This window comes from Lissotriton helveticus, chromosome 12 (genome assembly GCF_964261635.1).
Source record: "Lissotriton helveticus chromosome 12, aLisHel1.1, whole genome shotgun sequence".
Lineage (NCBI taxonomy): Eukaryota > Metazoa > Chordata > Amphibia > Caudata > Salamandridae > Lissotriton > Lissotriton helveticus.
The window spans coordinates 231,603,769-231,628,634 of NC_136073.1; the positions used below are offsets into that span (position 1 = coordinate 231,603,769).

General features: G+C 43.9%; 1 protein-coding gene across 1 annotated transcript in view; it reads right to left on the minus strand.

The window, feature by feature from the left end:
* The window catches only part of LOC144797687 (thyrotropin-releasing hormone receptor-like), a 66,208-nt gene extending 48,076 nt beyond the window's left edge, over positions 1–18,132 (minus strand). Inside the window, exons 1-2 of the mRNA XM_078668410.1 lie at positions 17,615–18,132; positions 7,827–8,250 (exon numbers count right to left, since the gene is read on the minus strand). Of these exons, the coding sequence (XP_078524536.1) occupies positions 7,827–8,250; positions 17,615–17,991 (801 nt within the window). The 5' untranslated portion in view covers positions 17,992–18,132. The remainder of the gene's footprint in view (positions 1–7,826; positions 8,251–17,614) is intronic.
* Between the last annotated feature and the right edge of the window lie 6,734 nt (positions 18,133–24,866).

Below are 24,866 nucleotides of genomic sequence, written 5' to 3' on the forward strand. Positions count from 1 at the left end.
AGATATGTTTAATTTAGTCTTAATTAATCACTACAAAACTTTGCATTATAAACCAATGTAGAAAAAAGAATAGGTATGCAAAGTTTTCTGGAGATTTATCAAATGGTGACAACGTTAGTAGCAAGAAAAAAGCCCTTTGCTCCTCTCCGCTCCTTGCAAGAAAGGCTCTGTCACTCTTCCAAAAGTGAAAATGCTTTTATTTATGTTTGCAAAAACAACAAGGTGATGGATGGAATGCTTGAATTAATCTCAGCCACTAGCAATAGCTCAGGGCCCTAAGTGTGCCGGTTGTTCCCAGATATGGGTCCCAGGCTCACTGTGCCACTGGAGTCAAGATATACCTGGCTGAAGAGTCCATAGCAAGGGCAAAACTGGTCCTGGGTTGCTTGTGTTCTGATTCAGGGAGGAGCTGGCCTGGCAGTTCGGGCTGGACTGTTCTCATGAGGAACAGGGTCAAGACTGATTTTCATATGAGTGGGCCCAAACCGAGGTGGCATGGGGGCGAAAAATGATGGATTGGGATGCGGCCCCAAACAATTGCCAGTGGCTGAGGTTAATTCAAGCATTCCTTCCATCACCTTGTTGTTTTTGCATTTGACACCCTTAAGTGCGCAGGGTATGCCCTGTTGTGGGCTCCCTGGACCACTGGAACAAAGATATCCCTGGCTGAGGAGCCAATCAAAAGGGTGAAACCGGTCCTGTGTTGCCTGTGTTCCAGCTGGCCTGGCAGTTCAGGTTGGACTGTTCCGATGAGGAACACTGTCAAGGCTGATTTGCATATAGCTTGGTACAAACTGGGGCTGTATGATGGATAAAAACTGATGGATTGGGAAGCCGTCCCAAATGATTGCCAGTGACTGAGATTAGTTCAAGCATTCCATCCATCACCTTGTTATCTTTGGCATTTATTTGCTTTTGGCCCGAAAAGCGCAATGCATTTCAGCTTTTAAACAGCATTTTTTCACTTTAACAAACACTATCTTCAGATTACACCACCAGTGCTGAAGAATTTCCCTCACCCACTTAGGGCACATTACAAATAAGAAACTCTTTGGCACATAGGCATGAAAGATTATACTCCCTCCTCTTGTTTTTAATTTGCCGACTCAAGACACTAAGGGGGTCATTACCATGTCGGGCGGATCGCCACCGCCATGGTGGCGGTGGCGATCCGCCTGACAGAAATGCCCGCCTGCCACTCTTTTCCCCCCGCCACATTACAATGGCGGCGGGGACCGCAGCGGAGGCAAACACCGCCTGCCACTTTTCCACCCCGGTCGCCTTGCGGCCGGGGCGGAAAAGGGTTCATATGGTGGCGGTGCCTTTCCGCGGTGGCGATGCCGCCACGGAAAGGCAGGCCCCCCTGGTGAAGGCCGAGGTGGGGGTGCACAGGGCGGTACGTATGGTACCCCGCTTCATTTGCATGTACAAAGCGTAAGCAAAAGCAAAAGTACATATGCAAATGCGAAAATGCATTTTTAGCATTGTGGCGGGCGGTGCAGAGTGCACCGCCCGCCACAGTGCTAAAAATGAAGGATGTGCCCGCCACTGTGGCGGGCACATCCTAATTCCCCCAATGGGACCCCCCCTTATGGCGGGCGGTCCATAATACCGATAGGGTGGCGGGCGGACAAAGTCCGCCCGTCCTCCTAATGAGGCCCTAAGTGTATCGAATATATATGTATATATATATAGGAGATCCAACTCCCTACTACTCATCCCTATGAAAACACGCGAAAAATAAAACTGCTACACGATCCTTCACTGGAAGCACACCAAAAATCTGGAACTCCATCCCAGCGAATAATAGGACTATCCCGTCCTCTGTTAAATTTAAAAAAATCTTAAAAGACCTCTTCCTCAAGCGGGCATTCCCGCATCGATATTCAACACTTTACCGATCAAGCCTGCACTCCACATCTTCATGACTTTTGCCTCTAAGACGTTCCACCCAAAACGCCTATCCGGCCTCCCCTTATGGATTAGGGCTACGCCCAAGACCACGTGCACTCAGCAAGGCTCCCCAGGACTCCCATACCCTATTGTTGCACTGCTGCTGGGACTTCCGAATCCGACATGTACATTTTTTGCCTATTGTATGATTCCTGCTTTTATAATCTGTTGTAAAGCGCTCCGATACCCCAGGGTCTGGCTAGCGCTATATAAAACTCCTTAAATAAATAAAATAAATAAATAAATATATATATTTAGATATATGCTCTCCACTTTTACCGGTCAAGAGATCATCGGCTGTCGTGGGCGGTCCGAGAAGGGTAACCGGTATCCCAATAAACTCGCTCCAAAAACACGTCCTGATAAGGATGATGCTCGGACACCCAGATTGACTTGCAAATAAAGTTTTATTCAGGCAAGTAGAAAACGACGCGTTTCGCCATTACGTGAGCGTGAGCAAGCCGTAATGGCGAAACGCGTCGTTTTCTACTTGCCTGAATAAAACTTTATTTGCAAGTCAATCTGGGTGTCCGAGCATCATCCTTATCAGGACGTGTTTTTGGAGCGAATATTTATATATATATATATATATATATATATATATATATATATTTATATAAATATATATATATATATATAAACACATACACATATATATATATAATATTATATACTTGCTTACCCGTCGCGCGTTGCTGCGATCTCAGAAGAAAGGAAATTTAAGGAAACTTGTTATGATAACATTCAATTTACATTGTGTCATTTTTATTGAAACATATTCATTTTAATATGGAAAACATTTTAAAGTGTTGTTTTAATTCTGTTTATTTATTCGAGTGCTTGTGGATACACGTTATTTTTTGTTTTTCCGTCTGGTGCGTACACGAATAAATCAGAAGGTTTTCTGACGCGTGAGCTGGCCACATACAGTTGTCCAAGTGAGAAGCACGGATTCTCCAAATCTAGTCCACACACTTGCAGCGATTGTCCTTGTGCTTTGTTGATGGTCATTGCAAAAGGGAGTCGCACCGGAAACTGTAAACGTTCAGTATTGGAAAGATTATGAGGGCCCTGGGGGGCCGATATTTAACAATTTTTTTTGTTGTTGCTAGAAACCTTCGCTGGAGTGTACTAAACAACTTCCCAAAGTTTCATGCCGATCGGATGAACGGTGTAGTAATGCATAAAGGACGAACAGACATACTTTGTTTTTTATATATATAGATTACATACATATATATATATATACATACATATACAGCGTTTCACCACACGCTCACAAGCGTGAAAATGCACTCGAAATCCAGAGTATATTCACCATTCAATTATACCATCCAGTAAAGTTCATGGGTATAAATTCTTTATTCCAGCATGGAACACAGTTCATGGAACTAACCCCCAACGCGTTTCAGCGACAACTCGCCTTGGTCACGGGCATATATTCATGCATATATATATATACATATACATACATATACATACACACACAAATATATATATATATACACACACACACACACACACACATACACACATATATATATATATATATATATATATATATATATATATATATATATATATATATATATATATATATATATATATATATACTTGTAGTGGTAGCGATAAGAGTGTCCATGGTAATAAAGGAGAGACCAAATGAAAAAAATATATATCATGGGGTGTAGAATGGGGATCTGAGCATTGGGAACAGGAAGGAACCAAAGGGAGCACTCCCAGACAATGGCCAAGGAGGGATCAAAACAAAGAGAAAGATAAAGGAAACACCTGCAAGCCCATTAGGTGCTTGATATAAAATACAAAATAATCTCCATAGGTATGAAGTAGAAGGATGCAACTCATCAGAACATAACAATATGGGTCAGAAATGCCCCTGGGCACGACAAACCCAAGAACAGAGGGGAAGCTTTGAATCAGAAGTGGAGGTGTGAGATAGACAACAAAGCTATCCAATCATGGGCAAAGGGCTGACCCAAAGCCCACTTTAAGTATATGCAATGTACTTGAATCTTTAGGTCTGGCCATCGGATAGCTAAAGCTGTTTGTAGCTGAGACCTAAAAAAGATACCGAAGGTACTAAATGCATAGAACATCTTCTTAACAGAGGTGGTGGTGAAAATAATCCTAACTCAATTTTAAAATCGGAGACAAAAAACAGAGTAGGAAAGTGCAAAGCAAGAGGCCTTGTTCGAATCTAGGCCATGTGAGAATTAGTGATGACTAGAATGGAATATTCTTTAAAATGAACAGCACCGCCCCTATAATATATTCATCACTTGATCACGTTCTGCCTCCCTTTTAATTCATCATTCCAATGTATCCGAGAAACAGGCTCCTTTTTTTTAATTTTGACTCATCTCTTTTACCACAGTCGCTGCAATTAAATGCCACCTTAGTTCAGCTGCTGCTGGTCGCTCATGGGTGAGACAAGAAAAAACTGCTCTTTAATTAGTCTCCCAAGTCTACGGCATTCTTGAAGGCGGTGGGCTGCCAGTGACTCTGTGCGCCAGATTCATTATTGTATTGTAATTGCATTTATATGGCACTTACTACCCCTGTCGAGATGTTGAAGCACTTTTCCGGCGAGTAGCACGCTGCTCCGGAACCCATAAAGGATTAGTGGTGAATTAGTATAGCGAAATATGAAAGTAATTTGAGTGGTGGATATGTTTGTCAGTTATTTGGGTTCAGAAGGATAGTGGACAGATATACGAGGGAAAAAGGTTTGCCTTCAGATAGTGCCTGCTACCCCTGATGGGGTGTTGAAACGCTTTTTCGGCAAGTAGCACGCTACTCCGGAAACCATAAAGAAATAGTGCTGAATAAGTATAGTGAAATATGAAAGTAATTTGAGTGGTGGATATGTTAGTTATTTGGATTGAGAAGGATAGCGTAGGGATAGAAGAAGGGAAAAGATTTGCATTTATATAGCATTTGCTACCCTTGATGGGGTGTTGAAGTGCTTTTTGGAGAGTAGCATGCTACTCCGGAACCCATACCGGATTAGTGGTGAATTAGTGTAGTGAAATATGAAATTAATTTGAGAGGTGGACATGTTAGTCTGTTATTTGGATTGAAAAGGATAGTGGAGGGATAGAAAAGGGAAGGATTTAGACAATTGTTGTTGTTTGTTTTGGAGGTCATAGCAGTAGGAGGAGGCTTGGGATTAGTAAAAGGGATGTGGAGGGGGAAGAATCAGAGGGAAGGGTTTAAAAAGGCTTGGTTTTGGGGATCAGAATAGTAAAAGCGGTATGAGATGCTACAAGGAGGGGTAGAGTAGAGAGGAGCCTAGAAAGGGTTATTTCGGGAATCATAGTAGCTGTATGGGGTTTGGGAGGAATGAGAGAGAGGAGTTAGAGGATATATTGATAGAGGTATAGGGTGAGAAATAGGGTAGTGCATTGAAAAGAGTAGTAGAAAGATTATATTACATAGATGTGCCTATACAGTTGTGCACCAACATTTGCATTGCCTGAAAAAAGTGTCCTTTTGTATCGCTCTACAGTGCAAAAACCATTTGCACTGGTTAGTTGGTGCAATTGTTGCTGAAAGACTGCAAAGACGCCAATGCAATCTATGTAGTCATCAGTGTAACTCAGGGCAGATAGATACACAAGGACTCATATACATTGACACACATAGAAACAAGAGCTGTCAGAGCCAATGGGCCTAGGCGCTACATGCCCTATAATGATTGGCCCGGGGTAGAGGGTCGACCTCGAAGCTGGGGAACCTGGTACGAGTCTCGGCAGGGACGCTGAAATATCTTGTTATTCTGGGCAAATCACTTAATCTCCCCGTGCCTCCAAAATTAATGTGCCCGTCTGTAACGCAACTGGTGCTCGTGTAAAGTGCTCTGATACCTTTGGGTCGAGTTCACGCAATAGAAAAGTTTTAAAAAATAATAATAAGTAGGCGTGGCATAGAACGCTATGCTGCATTCATCGAAGTTGATGCTCCCAGCCTCTAATGAAAGAATGCAATGCTCTCAACCACAAAGGAAATGCACTAATTCATAAATGTTTTTGGCCTGCTGTCCCTTCATAGGGCCCTGTTAAAATGTCTCCCAAATGTCTCTCTCTACGAGAGCTAATGCTGTTTATAGCCAGACTGAACAATAATGAGGGTGCCTTGCTTACATCGACCCTGTCCATCCAACATGGGTGAGTGGAGACTTGTAGACACAGGCTGACAGCACGTGCATTCAGTGGACATTTGTAAACACTGAACTACCTCAGTATATATTCATTCATGCAGTCATTCATGCATCACCTACAACCAGCCTGCTCAATTAAAATGTTCCAAAATAGGTGGGGTAGAATAGCACACTTTGCACATGCAAAAAAGGTAGATACAAAAATGTAACCGCTCACATGGCACAAAAACACAGTGAGATGGTAAAGGGTCTGGTGGTGCTTGTGTGAGCAGGTGTTTTCGTAGGTGTGTTGCTCTGACTGTATGTGTGACCTTTATCATTGTGTGCTTCAATGTTGTGCTTTCTGTAGCATGCGCCATATAAAAGCCAAGCGTCTGAGCTTTATCAATCCAGTTTAAAATAAATTAAATTTTTACTTCCTTCTTTTTCTTTCCTTGAGCTTTTGAGGCCACACTGGAATTTGACCAGTCATGCAAAGATGTGTTTGTGCTTCATGCCTCATATTTTATGCAAACCAATTTAGGATGCAGTCAGGCTGTACAGCGGGGAGGAAAACGACAGAGCTCTCAAGCTTCCAAGATCTATGAGTGAGCCTACAATGTTGGTACTTGTCCATATTTTAAAACCAGGCAATTGGAAGTAAGAGAATGCAAAGAAAAAACCTGGACTGGATCAATTTATTGCACATGAATCTGGGATTCTTAGGAAACCTGCAATAACTGTCAGAGAAGGAACTTGTTTTCTTTCCAGTAAATGAAAGGCATAGAGGAAATCAGTTACCAATGCTCACCAGGGAGCTGTGCCAGATTAAACCCTGTGGAGGCCCCTAGGTAGTCGACATTTCGGAACCCCTTTCGCAAATTATCTCCCATTGCACTGGATTTTCTTTACAAACTGACAGCTGCCTGAAGATGATCTTTTAAGAGACAAAATGTTATGTGAATTTGATGTCTCTGGTTTATGTACTTTAAGTTGTTAAAGGTACATTACATTAATAAAGTATTTGCTCTATAGAGTCTTTAACCCCTTCGACGCTCATGACGAGCTCAGCTCGTCATGAGTTACGCCTCTCGTACGCTCATGACGAGCTGAGCTCGTCATGAACCGCGAGTTTTTTTTAAACGTAGCGCACAGCGTGAAAACCGCTAGCGCGCATGCGGTTAATGTAAAGTTTTTGTTTCTTTGAGTTGATTTATTTTTTCTATCTTTTGGAAACAATATTTAAGAAAGCTTGATAGTAATTTACTTTCAAGATCAAATCAATATTGTTTTGATCCATTGTCACGGGCCCCTAAAAGTAGTGGGACCCATAGATCGGTGCCTACTTTGCCTATTTGGTAATCCGGAACTGCCTGGGAGCAACAAAGATGTGCAAAGACACCGAGGAAAGAATCCTGCTAAGCAATGATTTAGTCATATTTGCTAATTGTGCCCTTACACCACTCTGAATTTTGTTGTGTCCTACTGCCCGGACTCTCTTGAGCGGTTGTAAAGGGACACAGGCTGCACTATAAAAAACACTTAAGTTATAACAGGAACAACAATAATAACAATTAATATAACAACAAAAATAGTAACAACAATATAATAATATAAACAAAATATAATAATAATGATAATAATAGCAATAGTAATAGTCTCATTGTAAATTATGCTAACATTGTGTAGGTAGGACAAATTAAATATCTCTTACCTGCTTCCTAGATGAGAGGGCCCCTTTGCTTTTAGTGCGGCTGTTGGCTTTATTAGCGTCTACCTCAGAGCAGTTTTTCGGTTTCGCACTCTTTTCCTTCCAGCGTTCCGTGTTGTTTTCAGCGCTGTGGGACATTGAGCTCAGGAACAGAATCCGACCAATGAGACCATAGAGGATCGTGGCCACAAACAATGGGGTGACGTAGAAGACAGCAAAGTCCACCAGGTAGATGGGGAGATAGAGGTTGCGGGAAACCTTGTAGCCACACTCGACATGCTGGTTTTTGTTGACATTGATGTCCACCAGGAAGAACCAGAGCGTGCAGTAGATGGAGGTGAAGACCCAGACGATGGCAATGATCCGCTTGGCCCGGGATACCGTGCAGACTGTCTGGGCTCTCATCGGGTGGCAGATAGCGATGTATCTGCAAATACAAAGGAACAGCTGTGACATGGAACCAAGCTGATAGTGTTACGCTCACTCATCATACCGTTTGTGGCTCATTGCAGATGGTACGGGCCTGGCTCTCAAATCTACTACGTTAAAGAGGATTTCTGGTCACTTAAATGGGAAAGCATGGGTGTGGCCAATCCTGCATTTCAATAAAAATAGACTTTTCATGAAGGGTTTATTGTGAACTTAGACATTGGCCTTGCTAACATATAAGTAAACTCAATAACACTTAGTTACCGGGTGGTCTTATTGCCACTAGTCACAACTATTGCCTATCAGCTACTTAGACACCATTTCAAATACAGTCACTAGCTCTGGTGGATCAAGGTCACCTGGCCACTAGGGATTCCCCTCCTGTTTAAGAACAACCTTCAGGTTGCCCTGCCCAGTCAACAGGTTAAGGGTGCTGCATGTTAGGCCTGACACATTGTCTCTCTCTCCAACCATCCAAGATCATTCTCTACTCCCTGGTATTTACCTAAAACAAGCATGCAACCACACTCACAATACACCCCACCTCTCCCCTTACAGAATCACACCCACATTCTTTCTTAGTTCATCACTCAACATCTCACCACCCTGCTCATAAATCTATCTACCCATGCCTTTGCCTATCAGGCCTTCCAACTTAACCTAACACTACAACCTTTCACCCAGTCTATAACTATTTCTAATAATCTAAAAAATCCTACTTCACCATAGTTAACCGCTGCTTACCTCTGTTCTTTCCCTCCTCCCTTTCCTCAACCCTACCATACTCTAGCTTCCACTAAATACATCTGCCATCTATTCCTATCAAGTCCACACCAACCTCTGCACTCTAATACTACTCTTAAATTGTCACCATTGACCCATTTCCTCTCTCACTCCACTCACCTATGTAATAACAGCAAGCTCGCTATACATACCCCCATCCTTTCTTACTTTATACTTATCTCCCCAAACAACCATTCACCCTATCGTAGCCTTCATAAATTGTCAACATCCCTCACTTCATCAACAGTTCTCTCTTCCCTTTCAATCATTAAGGATTTCAGAAAAAAACACTACAAGCAAAAACTCACTCCCTACAAGACAGCCATTTCAAAGTCTTTTCAGTCAATGCATCCAACTCTGAATCAACAAAATCAACCTATTGCTACTCCTTCAGCAACAGTTCTCACCAATACAGTTTCCGGCAGAAATTTCACTAAGCAACACACTCACATTTCTCTGACCAAAGTCCCTTCTTATCCTTCCCCTAAACATCAACATACCAGCATTAAGTCACAATTGCACTCTTTATAAAACACACCAATTGACAGCACACCACATCTTTTTATAAAGCCACATGCTCTCGTTTATCTTCAATAACTGAATTTAGAAATAAAACGTTATACAATCACACTCCTCCTCTACCCAAGATCCACACAGCATCCACCTTCAATAAATGTAAAATAAACACTAACGCTAATGCTGCTCCAGGATATACATGTCCTTACCTACAACACAACAGATCCCAATGTTACCTCAATACATCACCAAACAGCAATTGGCCACTAACACCTTCTTTACAGATACACAAAGACTCCTACTCATGCCCACAGAATGATCCCACTAAATCCTTAGTAAGCCTCTTTGAGCAGGGCAGTGCCAGCCCAGATAACTAACTATTAAGCAACAACCAGCTGATGCATACACATCTCATCCACCTAATCAGATTCTTTACCCTCTAATTCACAGGAAGAAAGACACCCACCAACCAGTCACAACATATTGATCATGACTTGAAAGGAAATCAGAAACTAGCCTGACTCCAACTGACTCTGCCTATTAAACACGCCTTACAACAACTAAATTGTATACTGATCAATGCAGCATCAATCAGCTACCTGACCTACTGACTGACTAAAATCCAGACTATTATTTGTAACAGAAGCATGGCTAGTAAAGGATATATCCCTAGGACTTCAGGGAGCAATCTCACCGGGATATCAATGCTTTACTCTGAAATTACAGGGTAAGAAAGATGAAAAATTGAAACTATTTTCAGGGAAACCATAACAGCCACATGAATTGTGATATTATAATACAAGACTACAAAGCTCTCCTTATAAAATGCAATCATAGTACTACATTCACCTACAACTTCTCCTGCTATACAGTCCTTCATCCACTAATGGAGCTGTCATTGATGCTTTCTTGGATGCAATATCATACCTATCCATCACCCACTCCAATCTATGCATCCATGGTGGCTTAAATATCTGGTTTAGCAAACCTCAAAATGCTTCAACCAAACATATTCCTGTTGGGTTTGACCACCCACAATCTAATCCAAATTGTCACACAATAGCAGGCCATACATTACACTAAATATTCTGCAACTCAGATATTATAATAAACCTGGGAAACACTCCACTCAGCTGGACCGATCATTACTGCTTCGCATTCTAACTAAAGATTCCTTCTACACTCTCAACTACCTCGTCTCATCCAGCAGCACACTACAAACGCTGAAATAAGCTATGTGAGAAGTTGTCCTAGCATATGCTGTCCACTATTCTAGTGGGCACCTTGCACCAGTCCAAACGACCCTCATTGATGGTAGCTTTAAAGACAACCTATATAGAAAGCTATCCTAGTGGTAGCTGTGGAGAGCAACCTTCAGGCTAAGTCTTGAAGGAATGTAAAGCAGCTTGTTTTACCAGTCTATAATCTCATGAATGACCAAATGAAAGGAGAACCACACCAGGTATATATATAAAATATATGTATTTATTCTAAACACATCCCTCTAGTTTCTTTATGAGGCTAGAGGCAAATGTACATTCAGTAAACGCATTTAGCACACAGTAAATTAGCACAATATACGTTGAGTCCTAGGGGTATACCAAACCATATATTAAGAAAGTGGTATAAGAGGCACGACTGACACAGATACAAGGCCTAGAACCTTTAGAACCGCTCGGGCCACCAGAAACCACCCAAGGTAGTGACACAGGGAACCCACGGAGGACGCGTGTAGTGTCTAAACACAGCCACGAAACACCATTAACTTCAATGGGGAAAGTTGCGGTTGGAATTTTAAAGATTAAGGACACTTAGAAGAGTACTTGGAGCAAACCCCTTTAGAACTAACCCTGGGCGGGCAACTTCGCTACGCCAACGAAGTAGGCGTAGTGTTGCCTACTTCGCCATTTGCAAAGTAGGCGAAGCAGGCAACACTACGCCCACTTCGTGGGCGTAGCAAAGTTGCCCGCCACCCGCCTCCCTCCCGCCCTCTCTAAATGCTTAAATAACATTATAAATGAATTATAAAACCACTTACCTTGTCCGCCGCGTCCCCGGGGCTCCCTCTCGTCATCACGCCGCCGCCGTCTTAGATACTAATGCGCATGCGCGGCCGCCCGCGCATGCGCATTTCTCGCGAGAAATGCGCATGCGCGGGCGGCCGCGCATGCGCATTAGTATCCAAGACGCGCGTGCCGGCGGCGCGATGACGAGAGGGAGCCCCGGGGACGCGGCGGACAAGGTAAGTGGTTTTATAATTCATTTGTAATGTTATTTAAGCATTTAGGGAGGGCGGGAGGGAGGCGGGTGGCGCGTAGTGGGGCTACGCGAAGTGCGTGGGTGGGCGTCGTTTTTTGCCCACTTCGCGTAGCTTTGCGAAGCCCCACTACGCCCACTACGCCCAGGGTTATTTAGAACTAGGCAGTTCTAGAGTCAATACCCACGGGAACACCGGAGTACTTGAATTACTCACCCAGGGAAGCCGGTGCATAGGTGTCTATTGGTGTCGGGTTTCGTTGTCGATTTCAATGGCGATCTGCTGCAAAGTGCTGCTGGCGACCAAGTCAAAAGTGTCCAGGTGGATCAAGGGTGGATCGGAGAGCTGAAGAACCTGAAAGCAGAGGGGCAGAGTCTGGGTCACTTGCCAGTGACCAGGAAGCCCACCGATGTCGGGTGATTTCAGGTGAAGAAGGTGAAGCTTGACTCTTCAGCCACGAGGACCAGGAGGCGTCGATGATGACCAGGAGCTGTATTCGAGCTGTCCGACAAAGGAAGTTGAATGCTGCGGTGACAGTATCCGGATTGGACCCAACAAGCCTTGGCAACAGCAACCCACGCAGAAAGCAACGATTGGCTTTGGTGCAGACCAGCAAGGTCTGAGGGACTCACCACTCGGTGGGGAGTCAGGGCATGTCTGGAGCAATCAGGAAAGCCCAAGAAACAAAAGAGTTAACTTCGTGGGGACCCACCAGTCGACGGACCAGGGATCGCGAAGGAGCCTCGAGCGGAAATGCCAGAAGAGGCCCCACAGAACACTCGTGGAGTGTAGGCCCACAATCTTCGATGCAAATGGTGCTTGGGGCTTGGACTACAAGTAGCCCAACGCACAACTTCGGGAAAGCTCTGGAAGTTGGTGCACGGTGTCCAGGAGTTCCGGTTCCATGTCAATCGTGAGGGCTGAGGGTCTCAGCTTTCCTGGGATCTCGTGTTGGCCATCGAGAAGTCTGGAAGACCATGTCCTGAGTCAGAAATCCGACGGGATCCGGCGGGAGCCTTGGAAGTGCAGACCGGCAAGATACTTCTTTGGTGCCTGTTTGAACAGAGGAGTCACTCCTTGACCCCAAGGGAGATTCTTGCATCTTCTAGTCGTGTAGAATGTCGAAGTTCCAGGATATATGTTGCAGAGTTTCGTCCAGGTGTAATCTGAAGTCCTAAGGACTGGGGTCCCATACTTATACTAAGAAAGGGGGTTGGACATACTCTGGGGACCCACCTATGGAAGGGTCTGGGAAGAGGGGTGGTTACACCCATTCCCTTTGTCCAGTTTCGCGCCAGAGCAGGGGCTGAGTGCCCCTGCATCCGGTTTGAACTGGGGCATGCAGGGGGACACCAAGTGTGTCCCCAGCACTGTCTGAAAAGCATTCTCTGAATGCACCCACCCAGCCCGAATACACTAAAGCCTGTCTGAGAGGTGGCTACACCTCCCTGTGACAGGAAACCTATTGTCCAGGCCTCCCTGACAGAGTTTCGTCCAGCCGCAGGAGGCCGGACGTGTGTCTGTGGCTGCAGCATCCATTTTGTGATACCAGGCTCTTGTAAACTATTACCGGTTAGGTCAGTGTGTACATGTCTCTCCCTCTAGAAGGGTGGAATTCTACCCCCGCCGCCAGGACTGGTGGTGGGGTAGGATTCCAAAGTGTTTGACACCAAACACATCATGTTTCCATGCAGCCATTCCAAAGTTAGCATTTACTGCAAGGTTATAATGCACTTAAGAGTATATTGTCTGGCTGCATCACAGAACAGCCTCAGATAATAGATTCCGAAAGCTGCAGAGGGGTCCAGCTCATGCATGGGCACCCTCTCACACAAAACCAAGCACTCTGCCTTCAGGATTGATAAGGCCTGCCATAGGAGTGACTTATAGGTTTATATGTGTCAGTGAAAAAAGGTAGATATAGTTAACCTATATCTTAGTGAGGTGTGCATGCACCACCGTACCCAGGCTGCAGTAGCAGACCTGTGGTGCCATTTTGGAAGGCTTCCCAGGGGTGGCATAATACATGCTTCAGCCCCTGGTAGGCCTCTGGGGTACCTATGGCCTTAGTACCTAAGGTACCATATACTCGGGACTCACAAGGGTAACCCAGTAGCCAATCTGGAGTGTACCTAAAGTACATGCAATCAATTTAGAGAGGAAGCAGCTAGGCTGGGGTCCTGTATAGCAGGGCCCCAGCCAGACTAAAGTCGAAAAACAGTGAAACACCAGCAAAAAGTGGGGGTAACCATAGTAAGCAGATCCTACTCTCCTACAAGCTAGATATGGAAAAGTTTGAAAATCATCTAACTACAAACATGCAACTATATATGGACAACTTTAAAATGTGTCTTACCACAAACATACAACTGGAAACCCTAAACTCTGCAAAGAAACTGTATCACTGGATGACCACAACCTTTGACAAAACAATCTATATAAAAACATAAAAATGTGGCAAATGAAAAAGAAGCCCCTTGGATGAATTAAGACTTTAAAAATATATGCGTACAGTCTCAATCCAAATCTGGCTGAAATCAAAGAACCTTCCTAACAAAATATATCTACACGGACACAATTTGCTGAATCAGGATGTTTGCGACCTCAAAAATTCTTTTTGCCATGTGCAAACGCCAAACTCTGATTCAACAGAATCATAGTTTGGGCATCCAAATCGGTATTTGGAAGGGGCCTCTTTAGGGCTACCCCTCCAAATACCGATTCACAGCAGTGTGTATTAATGTTTTGTGACTGAATTACAGTTACAAAACATGAACACCTCAAAGGAGATGGTAATCATTCGCAAATTGGAAGGGCTGCCCTTATGACTGAGAATGTCAAAAAATGTATTTTAAACATTTTATTTTTGTTTTTGAACTGCTTCTCGCTTCGTTTAAGGAAAACGATCTGCATTTTTTTTAAAAAGATTGCTTAATTTAAAAGCAACCACAGGCATGGTGGTCTTCTGACCCCAGTAGGCACCCATCCCTGTTATAGCTATCCCTAATGGGTTGCAAAGTGCTACCTACCTCAATAATGCTCATGAGTTAGGTCGATTTGTGATCTACTAGGAATCGCTAATTTTAATTTAAAAGTTTCATACATTAGGAAGTGCGATTTCCAAATGGTAATTCAGTATGGATCGCAATTTCCCAATGTTAATGCAACTGGCCCTAAATCCTGTCACCTGCTTAGCGATGTCATCTTTTTTTCCTATGTCTAGCAACTATGACAAAAACTAATTGCCATTTTCCTTCTGATTCCCCTCACTTACCTGTCATTTAGAACCAATCCCATGCTGTTGCTTGATTATTTACACAATTGTAGAAATTGGATACCAGGGCTTGTATTTTAGATCTTAAGGTGATGGAATGATTGAAGAGTGACTATGATGCAAGTGGGACTCGGATTAAATCGACCTTCTGCTAAATGCTTTAAAAGCAGTCGCTTATCTGATAGAATCATCCAATGGGAGTCCAATGTGATAACATCACTTAAACTTGGACAAGCTGGTTGATGCTGCTGTTGGTTGTATAATTGCTGTAATTCAGCAAAATACCCTTCAGCTGAAAACCTCAAAAGTGGATATACATTTATGGAAAAAGCAAAAATGTCTTTTACCAAACTGTAGGCAAAAAGTAAAATTAATTCAAGACTATTGAGGGGTCCAGGTAACTGTTCTGGCAAGGTACCAAATGCCTACCTACTTGTTCCAACTCGAGAATTCTGATCGCTTGACTATATAAGGCTGATAAGATAATTTCACCTTCCTTTATTCTTCTTCATAGACCAATTACTTTTTAACATGTTCAGTGGCGGACCTCTCGCTGTTGAGCTCTGAGTACTGCGTTCAAACCTGATGATGGCGGGCTTTGGAACCTCTATGTCTTAGAATAGTTAATGCCAATCTGGTCCTTTGGCAGATTCTTGTCTCTGGAAGTAAATTGGTATTTGCTCCAATTGACACAAAGGGGTCGATTCCGATCCGGTAAAATGCGCTCCGAATCGTCGTACGGAGCGTTTTTTCCCCGTACGAATCGTACCCGTAAACGTCCCGTACGTACGACGAAGTACGATCCGTACCAGGAGCCGAACTCCGTACGAGTCGTACAGGACTCTGTACGACTCAAATCTTCGTACGAGTCTCACTCGGAACCCGCTGTACACGACATCACTACTGTTCGCGGCTGGTTTTTACGACCCAGCAAGTACGATTCGTGTCGGGTACGCACCGTACGACCCTTTTCCTACGGGAGCCGAAAACAGTCGTAAACGCAGAGTTCGCGCCGAAACAGGTACGGAACGCCCCCCCCCCGGGTACGGCACGTACCCCGCATGATCGCAGGGGTACGCGCCGTACCCCTGTGATCATGCGGGGTACGTGACGTACACCCAGCGTACATGGGGTACGCACCGTACCCCATGTACGGTGGGTGTACGGCACGTACCCCATGTACGCTGGGTGTACGGCACGTACCCCGCATGATCACAGGGGTACGGCACGTACCCCTGAGATCATGCGGGGTACGTGCCGTACGGTGTTTAGGTGATCGTGCGCTTTTCCGTACGAATCGACGTGTACCGTACGAATCGCGACCGGGTCGGATGATCGGGATGGGAATCGTCCGGTCGTACGGCGTCCGTACGAGTCGTACGGAAACGGCTCCGGATACGAATCATACGGACGGGGATTTTACCGGATCGGAATCGACCCCAAAGTGTTCTAAAACCAGCACACTGTCATCTGCTTAGTTTACAGGCCACTACATGCACAATTGACCATAATATTGTACTGGGCAAATAAAACTATGAAAGCTGTTTTACCAATTATCATGTGATCAACAGATTGTTAATGAAAAAATATTCATGCACCCATCAAATCAAGTTGTTAATGCTCCAATGATTATGCATCCATCAGACTGCTATTGTGCCTGTAGTTATGCACTCATAAAGTGTTATTGTGACAATGATCTTACACCCTCACAATGTTATTGTTCCAGTAATTATGCACTCATAAAGATGTTATTATTCCAATAACCATGCAGTCATCAGAATGTAATGAAGTTATTAAAGGAGAGGCCTGATTCAGAGTTTGGCAGATGGGTTACTCCATCACAAAAGTGATGGATATCCTGTATGCCATATTACAAGTGCCATAGGATATAACGTATTTGTAATAAGGTGTCACGTGTTGCGACGGAGTAACACATCCACCAGCTCGTAATCAGGACCCATATTATCTACCTTAATAGACACATGATCTCGAATCTATTTAGCCTGTTTGTTCAAAGAGACAGCAGTGTTGTTTTGTCCACATGTATGTGCATGTCCGTGAAAACTGAGCCATAATTATAATGCATCATTAAAAAGGCTGCAATCAGGAGCAGTGTGTGTTTTCTCCATTAGCCAACAAACAGCAGGACATTTCAATGGATTGCATAATTAAGCATTACAAAATGACTGCCTAGTCCAAAGTACAACACTTAAGCAGTCATAGAGATGGTGGTAAAAGGTACTTGTACAGAACACTCAAAAATGGAACTGTCTTAATCAGCTTTTAAGGTAGTCTCGAGCAGCGTTCACAATCCAATGCGTTGTCACCAGTCATTGCATGGTACTCTTTCTCGTTCGATAGTAACTTACATATGGGCAAGCAAGGGCTGCTAACCAGCCATGTCGTATATTAGGTATATGCGGTTATTAGCCAACCACAAACCTATCTGGAGGACAACTGAGCAGTTGGTGGAAAGTAAAGGCCCTAAAGCAGAAAGTGTATAGATGGAAGTATTTGGAAGAAAAGACATACCTTTCCACTGTGAATGCTGTTATTGAACAGGAGGAGACGTTGATGCCCAAATACTGAAAGTAGGTGATGAGCAGGCAGCCGGCGTGTCCGTAAATCCATGTCCCGGCTAGACTGTCAGAGACGTTGGGCAACCCGGCAGCTACCAGCACCATGAGGTCTGCCACGGCCAAGCTGACCAGGTAGCAGTTGGTGGGAGTTCGCATGTCCCGCGTGATGAACACCACCAGCACCACCATCATATTGCCAATTATGCCAACCCCACAGATGACCAGAACCAGAAACACCGAGATGGTCTTGTATTCGATCCCCCCCAGCACCAAGTCATTGTTGGCCAGGGAGATGTTGGTGGGGCTGTCAAACTTACTGCTGTTCTCCATGGCGATGACTGTCCTCTGAGACCAGAAGATACAGACTAAACAAAAACAATGTTTTGCGGCCTAGACAACCATTTTCCAAAGCGTGCCTAGAGTGATTACCAGAAGGAACATCTTTGAAGGAAGATTTCTAATACTTTCAACACCAACAGTTTTCTTTAAATTTCTAAAGGGTGGAAATGCTGGTGAGGAAGGCAGTCTTGAGCCCAGTGCCATGATCTGGAAGAGAAAAAAAACAACATGGTACAATAAATGAAAACTAGCAAAACACTTTAGTTCAGAAAATTTCGGCATCTCAGAAAACAGAAATGATGTGATTGAAGCATTTGAAAACATAAGAACGAGTCCAAAATCACACAATGTGTTTGTGGCGACTGCACCCGTGGATCTGTTGATTCTGAGTCGTGTCACCGCACAAATGGACCAGGACTCCTTCACCTCTTCAAACAATCTTGACCTTTGTATCTACCACAATCTAAAGATGAGTACCTGAGCATCCCCTGTTCCTTCTGAGCGCTATTCAGCTTTTACCACTCGTTCCCAAAGAGATACAAGCTCAATATACACAGCAATTGCCATTTCTACTCTCTGAGGGGCGTTTGTTTACTTTTCCCCAGAGAAGGACGCATTAATCTCTTCAGATTCCCACCACGGATCCCTTGCAGACTGTTAGTGTTAAAAGCCAATTTGGGTTATTAGATTTGCCAGTTAGCGCCCAGCATCTGTCTCCTCTGACACCGTCCGCGATAATGACATCAACGCCCCATTGTTTGCGCTTATATAGGCCTCCGCCATTAACCGGAAATCAATGCGCTGGGGTCAGCGCACTAGCAGATGAATTAAGAGGGCTTTCGAAATCCAGGAATGACGGGGCTTGTGAGCGGCCCAGTGCAAAGGTATTTATGCAGAAATTTCAAGAAACTGCGTGTTTATTTCCTTTTTTTTATCTTCTGTTTTTTCACACGTCCAACAACCCATTAGGATTCCTACAGGAAAGAATCAAGAGTCGTCAACAGCATGAAAATACAGAAGCAAGCAGCTTAAGGCAATGGTGTGCGGATGTGGCGCGTGTCATGTGCAATTAATTACCCTCGTTGAGGATGGAAGAGGATCGTTACTCCCGAGAGGCAGAGCCTGGAATGGCCGAGTACCCCGCGCCTCCCGCCACAAGGGCGATCAATTGCGTGTCGGTCTGTCGGAACTGCAAATATGGCGTAATGTGTATTATTTACAAGCAAAGGGATTTAGCCAGAACCAAAATACAAGGTGAAGTAGTAGTTCTAGTATAGTAGGCCCAGGTTCACCGAGCATGAAGTTCAGTGGTGAGGGAAACATGCATACATATATGTGTGTGTGTGTGTATATACACTTTTCCTTTGTTTGTTATAATTATATGTCAGCCGCCCAATTTGTTGTGTATTGATTATAAGCATGTAAGATACAAGAGTCAATAACATTGGCAAAGGCCTTGAGGGCCAAAACGCGTCTGTCGGTTTTGTTTGTGGTTCACAGAATAAACTGCATCTAATAAGACTCCTGAGTGTGCAGCGATTCCTTTGGGTGGTGTGTCAAAAAAATATGTATATAAATATATATGTGTGTGTGTATATATGTATGTACAGATAAAAATATATATATATATATATGTGTGTGTGTGTGTGTGTAGGTAATGAGATACACTTTTCCAACTTGAGGTATTTGTCTCAGATGGCAAGTTAGAGACCCAACTATACAGAAAGAGTACAGCGGGTAAGTCACTCCTACATGCATCCAGGTTTCACCCTAGACATCTCCTTGGGAGTATCCCCTGTGTCGAATTACCACGTCCCTAAAGAAATTGCAGTCTACCCTAAAACATCACATCATGCTAAGCAGATACAAGGAACAGATTTAGGCAAAGAGGGTACAACATGAAAATGATCACAACTGAACTGGACAACTTCAACAATTTTCGAATATTTATGCAGTATATATAATATATTTTTTATACACATATATATATATATATATATATATATATATGTATATATATATATATATATATATATATACATATACATATATATATATATATATATATATATATATATATATATATATATATATATATATATATATATATATACACACACATATATATATACACACACACAGAGTATACAGTATAACTCATGCTAGTCCTAGTCTCTGCCTCATCTGATGTCTCCACCTACACCTGTCAGCCAACTCCTGGTACATTACCGTTCCATGTGGCCACCTTTAGCTGGTAACGCTGCTTACTAATGAGGGGAAGGACAGTGCACTGTAATACTGTGCATTACAATGCCACTATACAAAGCAATGCCATGCAACAGATCAGTGCAATGAAAAACCTATCAATGCAACACTGCTAAGCAATGCAATGCTATGCAATGCAACACTACTACACAATTCAGTGCTATATAAAATATTCAGTGAAATAAAACAATGCAAAATACTATACACAAAGAAAGTTGTCAACTTTAAACAAGGATATCTAAATATTATTAAAGATAAGGAGTCTGAAATTAAATGGCATATGGAGAGTATTACGCAGTTCAATACTATGCGATGCTATGCAAATATATTATGAAATGCTTTCTGACAGAGCAGATCAGCCCTGGTGTAATGCTTGGTCTGGCATGATATTAGTAATATCTGTCATTTCCATGAGATCACTACTACTGTTTGAGGCTGCAGTGCACAGGATTTGTATAACCCCTCTGGATCCACTCTGCTATTCAGGCACTCACCTATTTATCAAGCCATACCCTAACCTATGCATCCAATTAACTCATTCATTCATAAAGCCACGGATCGACAAACTTAATCATCTATGCCCATACTCAGTCACTTAATCATCCATCTTTTAACTCATCAATCCCACCATTGACACATTCACCCACTCATTCACCAGTCCTCACAACCACACAGACTTTCGATCTGTTAAGAAGCACTTTTACTTATACAAATAGCCAGATCTATTAGCTTTGCCAGTGCTTGTTCTATTTTGAAGAAGCACTTTAACACTTATAATACCAATCCCTCTCAATGACCAACCCAAGGCCAGTTCTCCTTCAATACATTTCTGTACTATGCAAGGGATTTTCGACGTGCAGAAATTTAAAATACAACTGAGGGTGAAATTAAGCAAAAGCAGCGTCTGATTTTAAGGAATTAGACATTTAAGCAGTTTAGAGTAAGTCAGCATGAAAGCTGCCTGTGTGCCTGTGTTTCGTTTTATGTTAACATGCAGATAGATTCCTTCTCTCCTGTCCTTACTTCACTCCAGAAGTGCTATAAATAAACTGGACACATTGGAGATCTCTTTATCAGTTAATTGCTGTAAACTGTCAGAGTATGAAGCATCACATGGAAGCAATCTAAAAGAACACGAGTTTAATTAATTGCTTCGGAGATGCACTTAGCACAGTGTATGGTTTTATGGGTAAACAATGTGATGTCAGAAGCGAACCATAATACATGATTACACCAGAACAGTGACGTCATTTCTTTAGTTGAATAAATATGGCACAGCTAATCCGTGCTTAAGTGCAGGATTTTCTAAGGGTATTGTTAAGGCTGACATGCACGTTATGAGTTTAAAAAAGTCTGACTTGGAAACGCTCTGCCGCAGCCTCACAGACTTTCAGATGGACACCAGCAAATTATTCATAGGCTCACCCACCTTTCGTCTCCAAATGTTCTAATGGGTTTATATTTCAAATATTCCTATCTCAAGTTTGACTTTCTATAGGGTAAGTAAAACGTACACACTGCTTTTCAAGCCCTAATATTCTAGGGTATGGATGGTAGCAACTTGTCCCTCTTTAACAGCATTCTACATACCACACCACACCTCATTAAGGGCCTGAAGAAATATGCCCATGCCACCCTGCCCTGGTGGAATTCCACTGGCTCCCATTTTTAGATCACAATATCTTCAAAACCAGCTGCATCATCTACAAAGCCTTCACGACCAGATCTATGCAAATTATGTGGCACGTCATAAAGAAATGTGCACTCGCAATCATGAATTTGAGAGCTCAATGTAGACTGTGTAATTGTGTGTTAGAGTCTACCTAGCAATTAAGAATGATCAAATTGGTGACTTTCTATGAATGCCCTATCATTTGAGTTTTAAAATATTATTTGTTTTGTTAACAATTTTTATGGCATTTAGTGCACCGAGTACTGAAACCACATGCCCCAGAATGCCTCATAGAAAGCTGGGGTGCCATCTTGATAAACTTGAAACTAAAGATGGACTCACCACCGTGAGAAAGACCGCGAAGGTCAAAACATGTTAGTGCAGTTGCTTGAGAGTGCCAATAAATATTAGAAAGACAAGTTCCTGGAGTGCATTGATTATATAGCGGGTTAAGTCCACCTTCCCTGCTGCACCAGATTACCAGTGCACTCCTCAACAACTAGTGACCCTTTGCTCTGCTCTGTAGCGATTTTCCTCGCTCTGGCTTGCCAACTTAACGTTGGCAAGCTGCACGAGGGAAATCGTATGGAGTGGGCAAAACTCAGCGAATTCCACCAGAAAGGTGGAATTTTTCACCCACCACTACTGGGGATCCAATCCCCCAGGGCCTTTCTTTTTTTTATTAAAGTGGAGGGAGGGGGCACATGACCACCCCCTCCCCAAGCCATGTTAGCCACTGGGAACTCCATCCCTCCAGGGACGTTTTGATTTGTTTAAGGAGAGGGGGGCCAGTCGGCCTGCCGCACCGAGCCTTAAAAGGCACTGGGGACCCAATCCCCCCAGGGCTGTGTTTTAAGGGGAGCGAGGCCATATTAACCCCCTCTTCGAGCCTCATTAGGCCCTGGAAACCCCATCCCTTAAAGCCCTATCTATTTTAAAGTGCCCCCCCTCCTAAAGCCATATTAGGCCCTGGAGACTCCATTCCCCAGGGCTACATGCCCCCTTCCCAAGCCATTATAGGTCCGGAGAGCATACCCTAGGCGCCAAAATGTACAAAAAAGGAGAGGGGATGTGCATCCCATGTCTCTTTAGGCCCTAGTGACCCAATCCCCCTTGGATTTATGTTTTTATTAAAGGGAAGGGTGTGCGTGTCCCCCCTCCCTGAACCTTCTTCGGCCCGGTGGACCCCATACCCCAGAGCACCTTTTCTTCATTAAATGGGAGGGAGCGGCGTGGCCCCCCTTCCTGACCATTGTATGGACTTGGGGACCCATTCCCCAGTTCCCTTTATTTAATTAAAGAATGAAATAGAAGGGGGGCCTCATGCCTCCCCTCCTGAACCTTGTTAGGCCCTCTGGACCCCACCCGAAAGAGTGGTTTTTTTAATTAAAGGGGAGGGGGCCACGCAGCCCCTCTCCCCAAGCCTTGTTATGCCCTTGGGACCCCATCCCCAGGGCCACTCCTTAATAAAGGGGAGTAGGATACGTAGCCTCACACTCCAAGCCGTATCGGTCCTGGGAACCCCAGGGCCCACACTATTAAAAGTGAATACCCTGGTGCCCACCAAGGCCACCCACCATACACTTGCTTGCTCAAGCTGCTGGGGGAGCTCCAGGGCCCCTGTGATCCCAGTCAGCTCGCCACACGAAGCTCAAGCCAGCATTGCTCCAGCCTGCTAGTACTTAAATTGATCCCTCTGGCTGGTAGAAATATTTTTATCTGTTTCCTACCAGCTTCAGTGCAGGCAGGAAAACAGATCAGAAATCTGCTCCCAGTCTGCAGGAGCATTTTTAAAGCTCCCACCTGCTGGGAGAAGACTTTGAGCTGCTCCCGCATGGTGGGAGATTAAAAAATACTCCTGCCAAGCAGGAGCAAACACAGGTTTCCCTGCCTACGCCGGTGCAGGCAGGGAAACTGCTATGGAACACAGGTGAGCACCCCGGGACACAACTAGTATGCTGTCCCAGGGCATGGGGTCTCTGGGGCCATACAATGCTCAGGAACTGGGCCACACAGTCACCCTCCCCTTAAATTGCAAATAGCGGCCCTGGGGGATGGGGTCCATAGGGAATTTTAAAGGGTTGGAGGGCCATGCAGCCTCCTACCCTTTCTCACGCGTTTTGGCCCCAGGAGTGGGCTCCCTGGGGGGCTATACTTGAACAATGTGGCCTCAGCTGGTATTTCCTTTTTTTTTTATGATCTCATGGGATTGCAGCAATTTTTGCCGATTTCATTATGTTTTTGTCCCAAGTGGGCCCTCTTGATCTCCGTCATGGGGCCTAGGCGGTCAGGGTATCCCTACCCTGCCCCCTTATATATATATTTTTTTTTTAACATGTTCAGGACAGGGGAGTAAGTCCCCGAGTCATGTAATGACTACCAGCAACAGTTTCTCATGTTGCTGGCAGAAAATCAGAGCGCTCACTCCTGCTGGAGTCTGAATACCGCTTAAGCGAGATGGCCCAAGGGAAAAAAAGCTCCCTGTGACAATCAGAGTGCTCCTATTTTAAATTGGTGCTCCCGCAAGACTCTCTCTAGCCTCTTGTGGAACCAATCGTCCAGATATAGTAATATTTTGAAACCTTTTTTTAAAAAAAAATTATTTGCGGAGTTTTATATAGTGCAAACTTGTATCAGAGCGCTTTACACAGCACCAGTTACGTTACATGAGGACACACATTCATTTTTGTTAGGCACGGGGAAAGGAAGTGATTTGCCCAGAATCTCAGGATGTTTGGCGTTGTTGCCGAGACTCGAACCCAGATCCCCAGGTCAGAGGTCGAGCGCCCTAGCCGTTAGTTTCTCAAAAACTACTGAATGGATTTGCATCAAAACACAAAAAACATAATCTGCGGACCGAGATCTTCCTGACAAATTTGGTGTAATCCTTTCAGCAGTTTTTTGCTGTAGCTCTTCTAAAAGAAGTCTA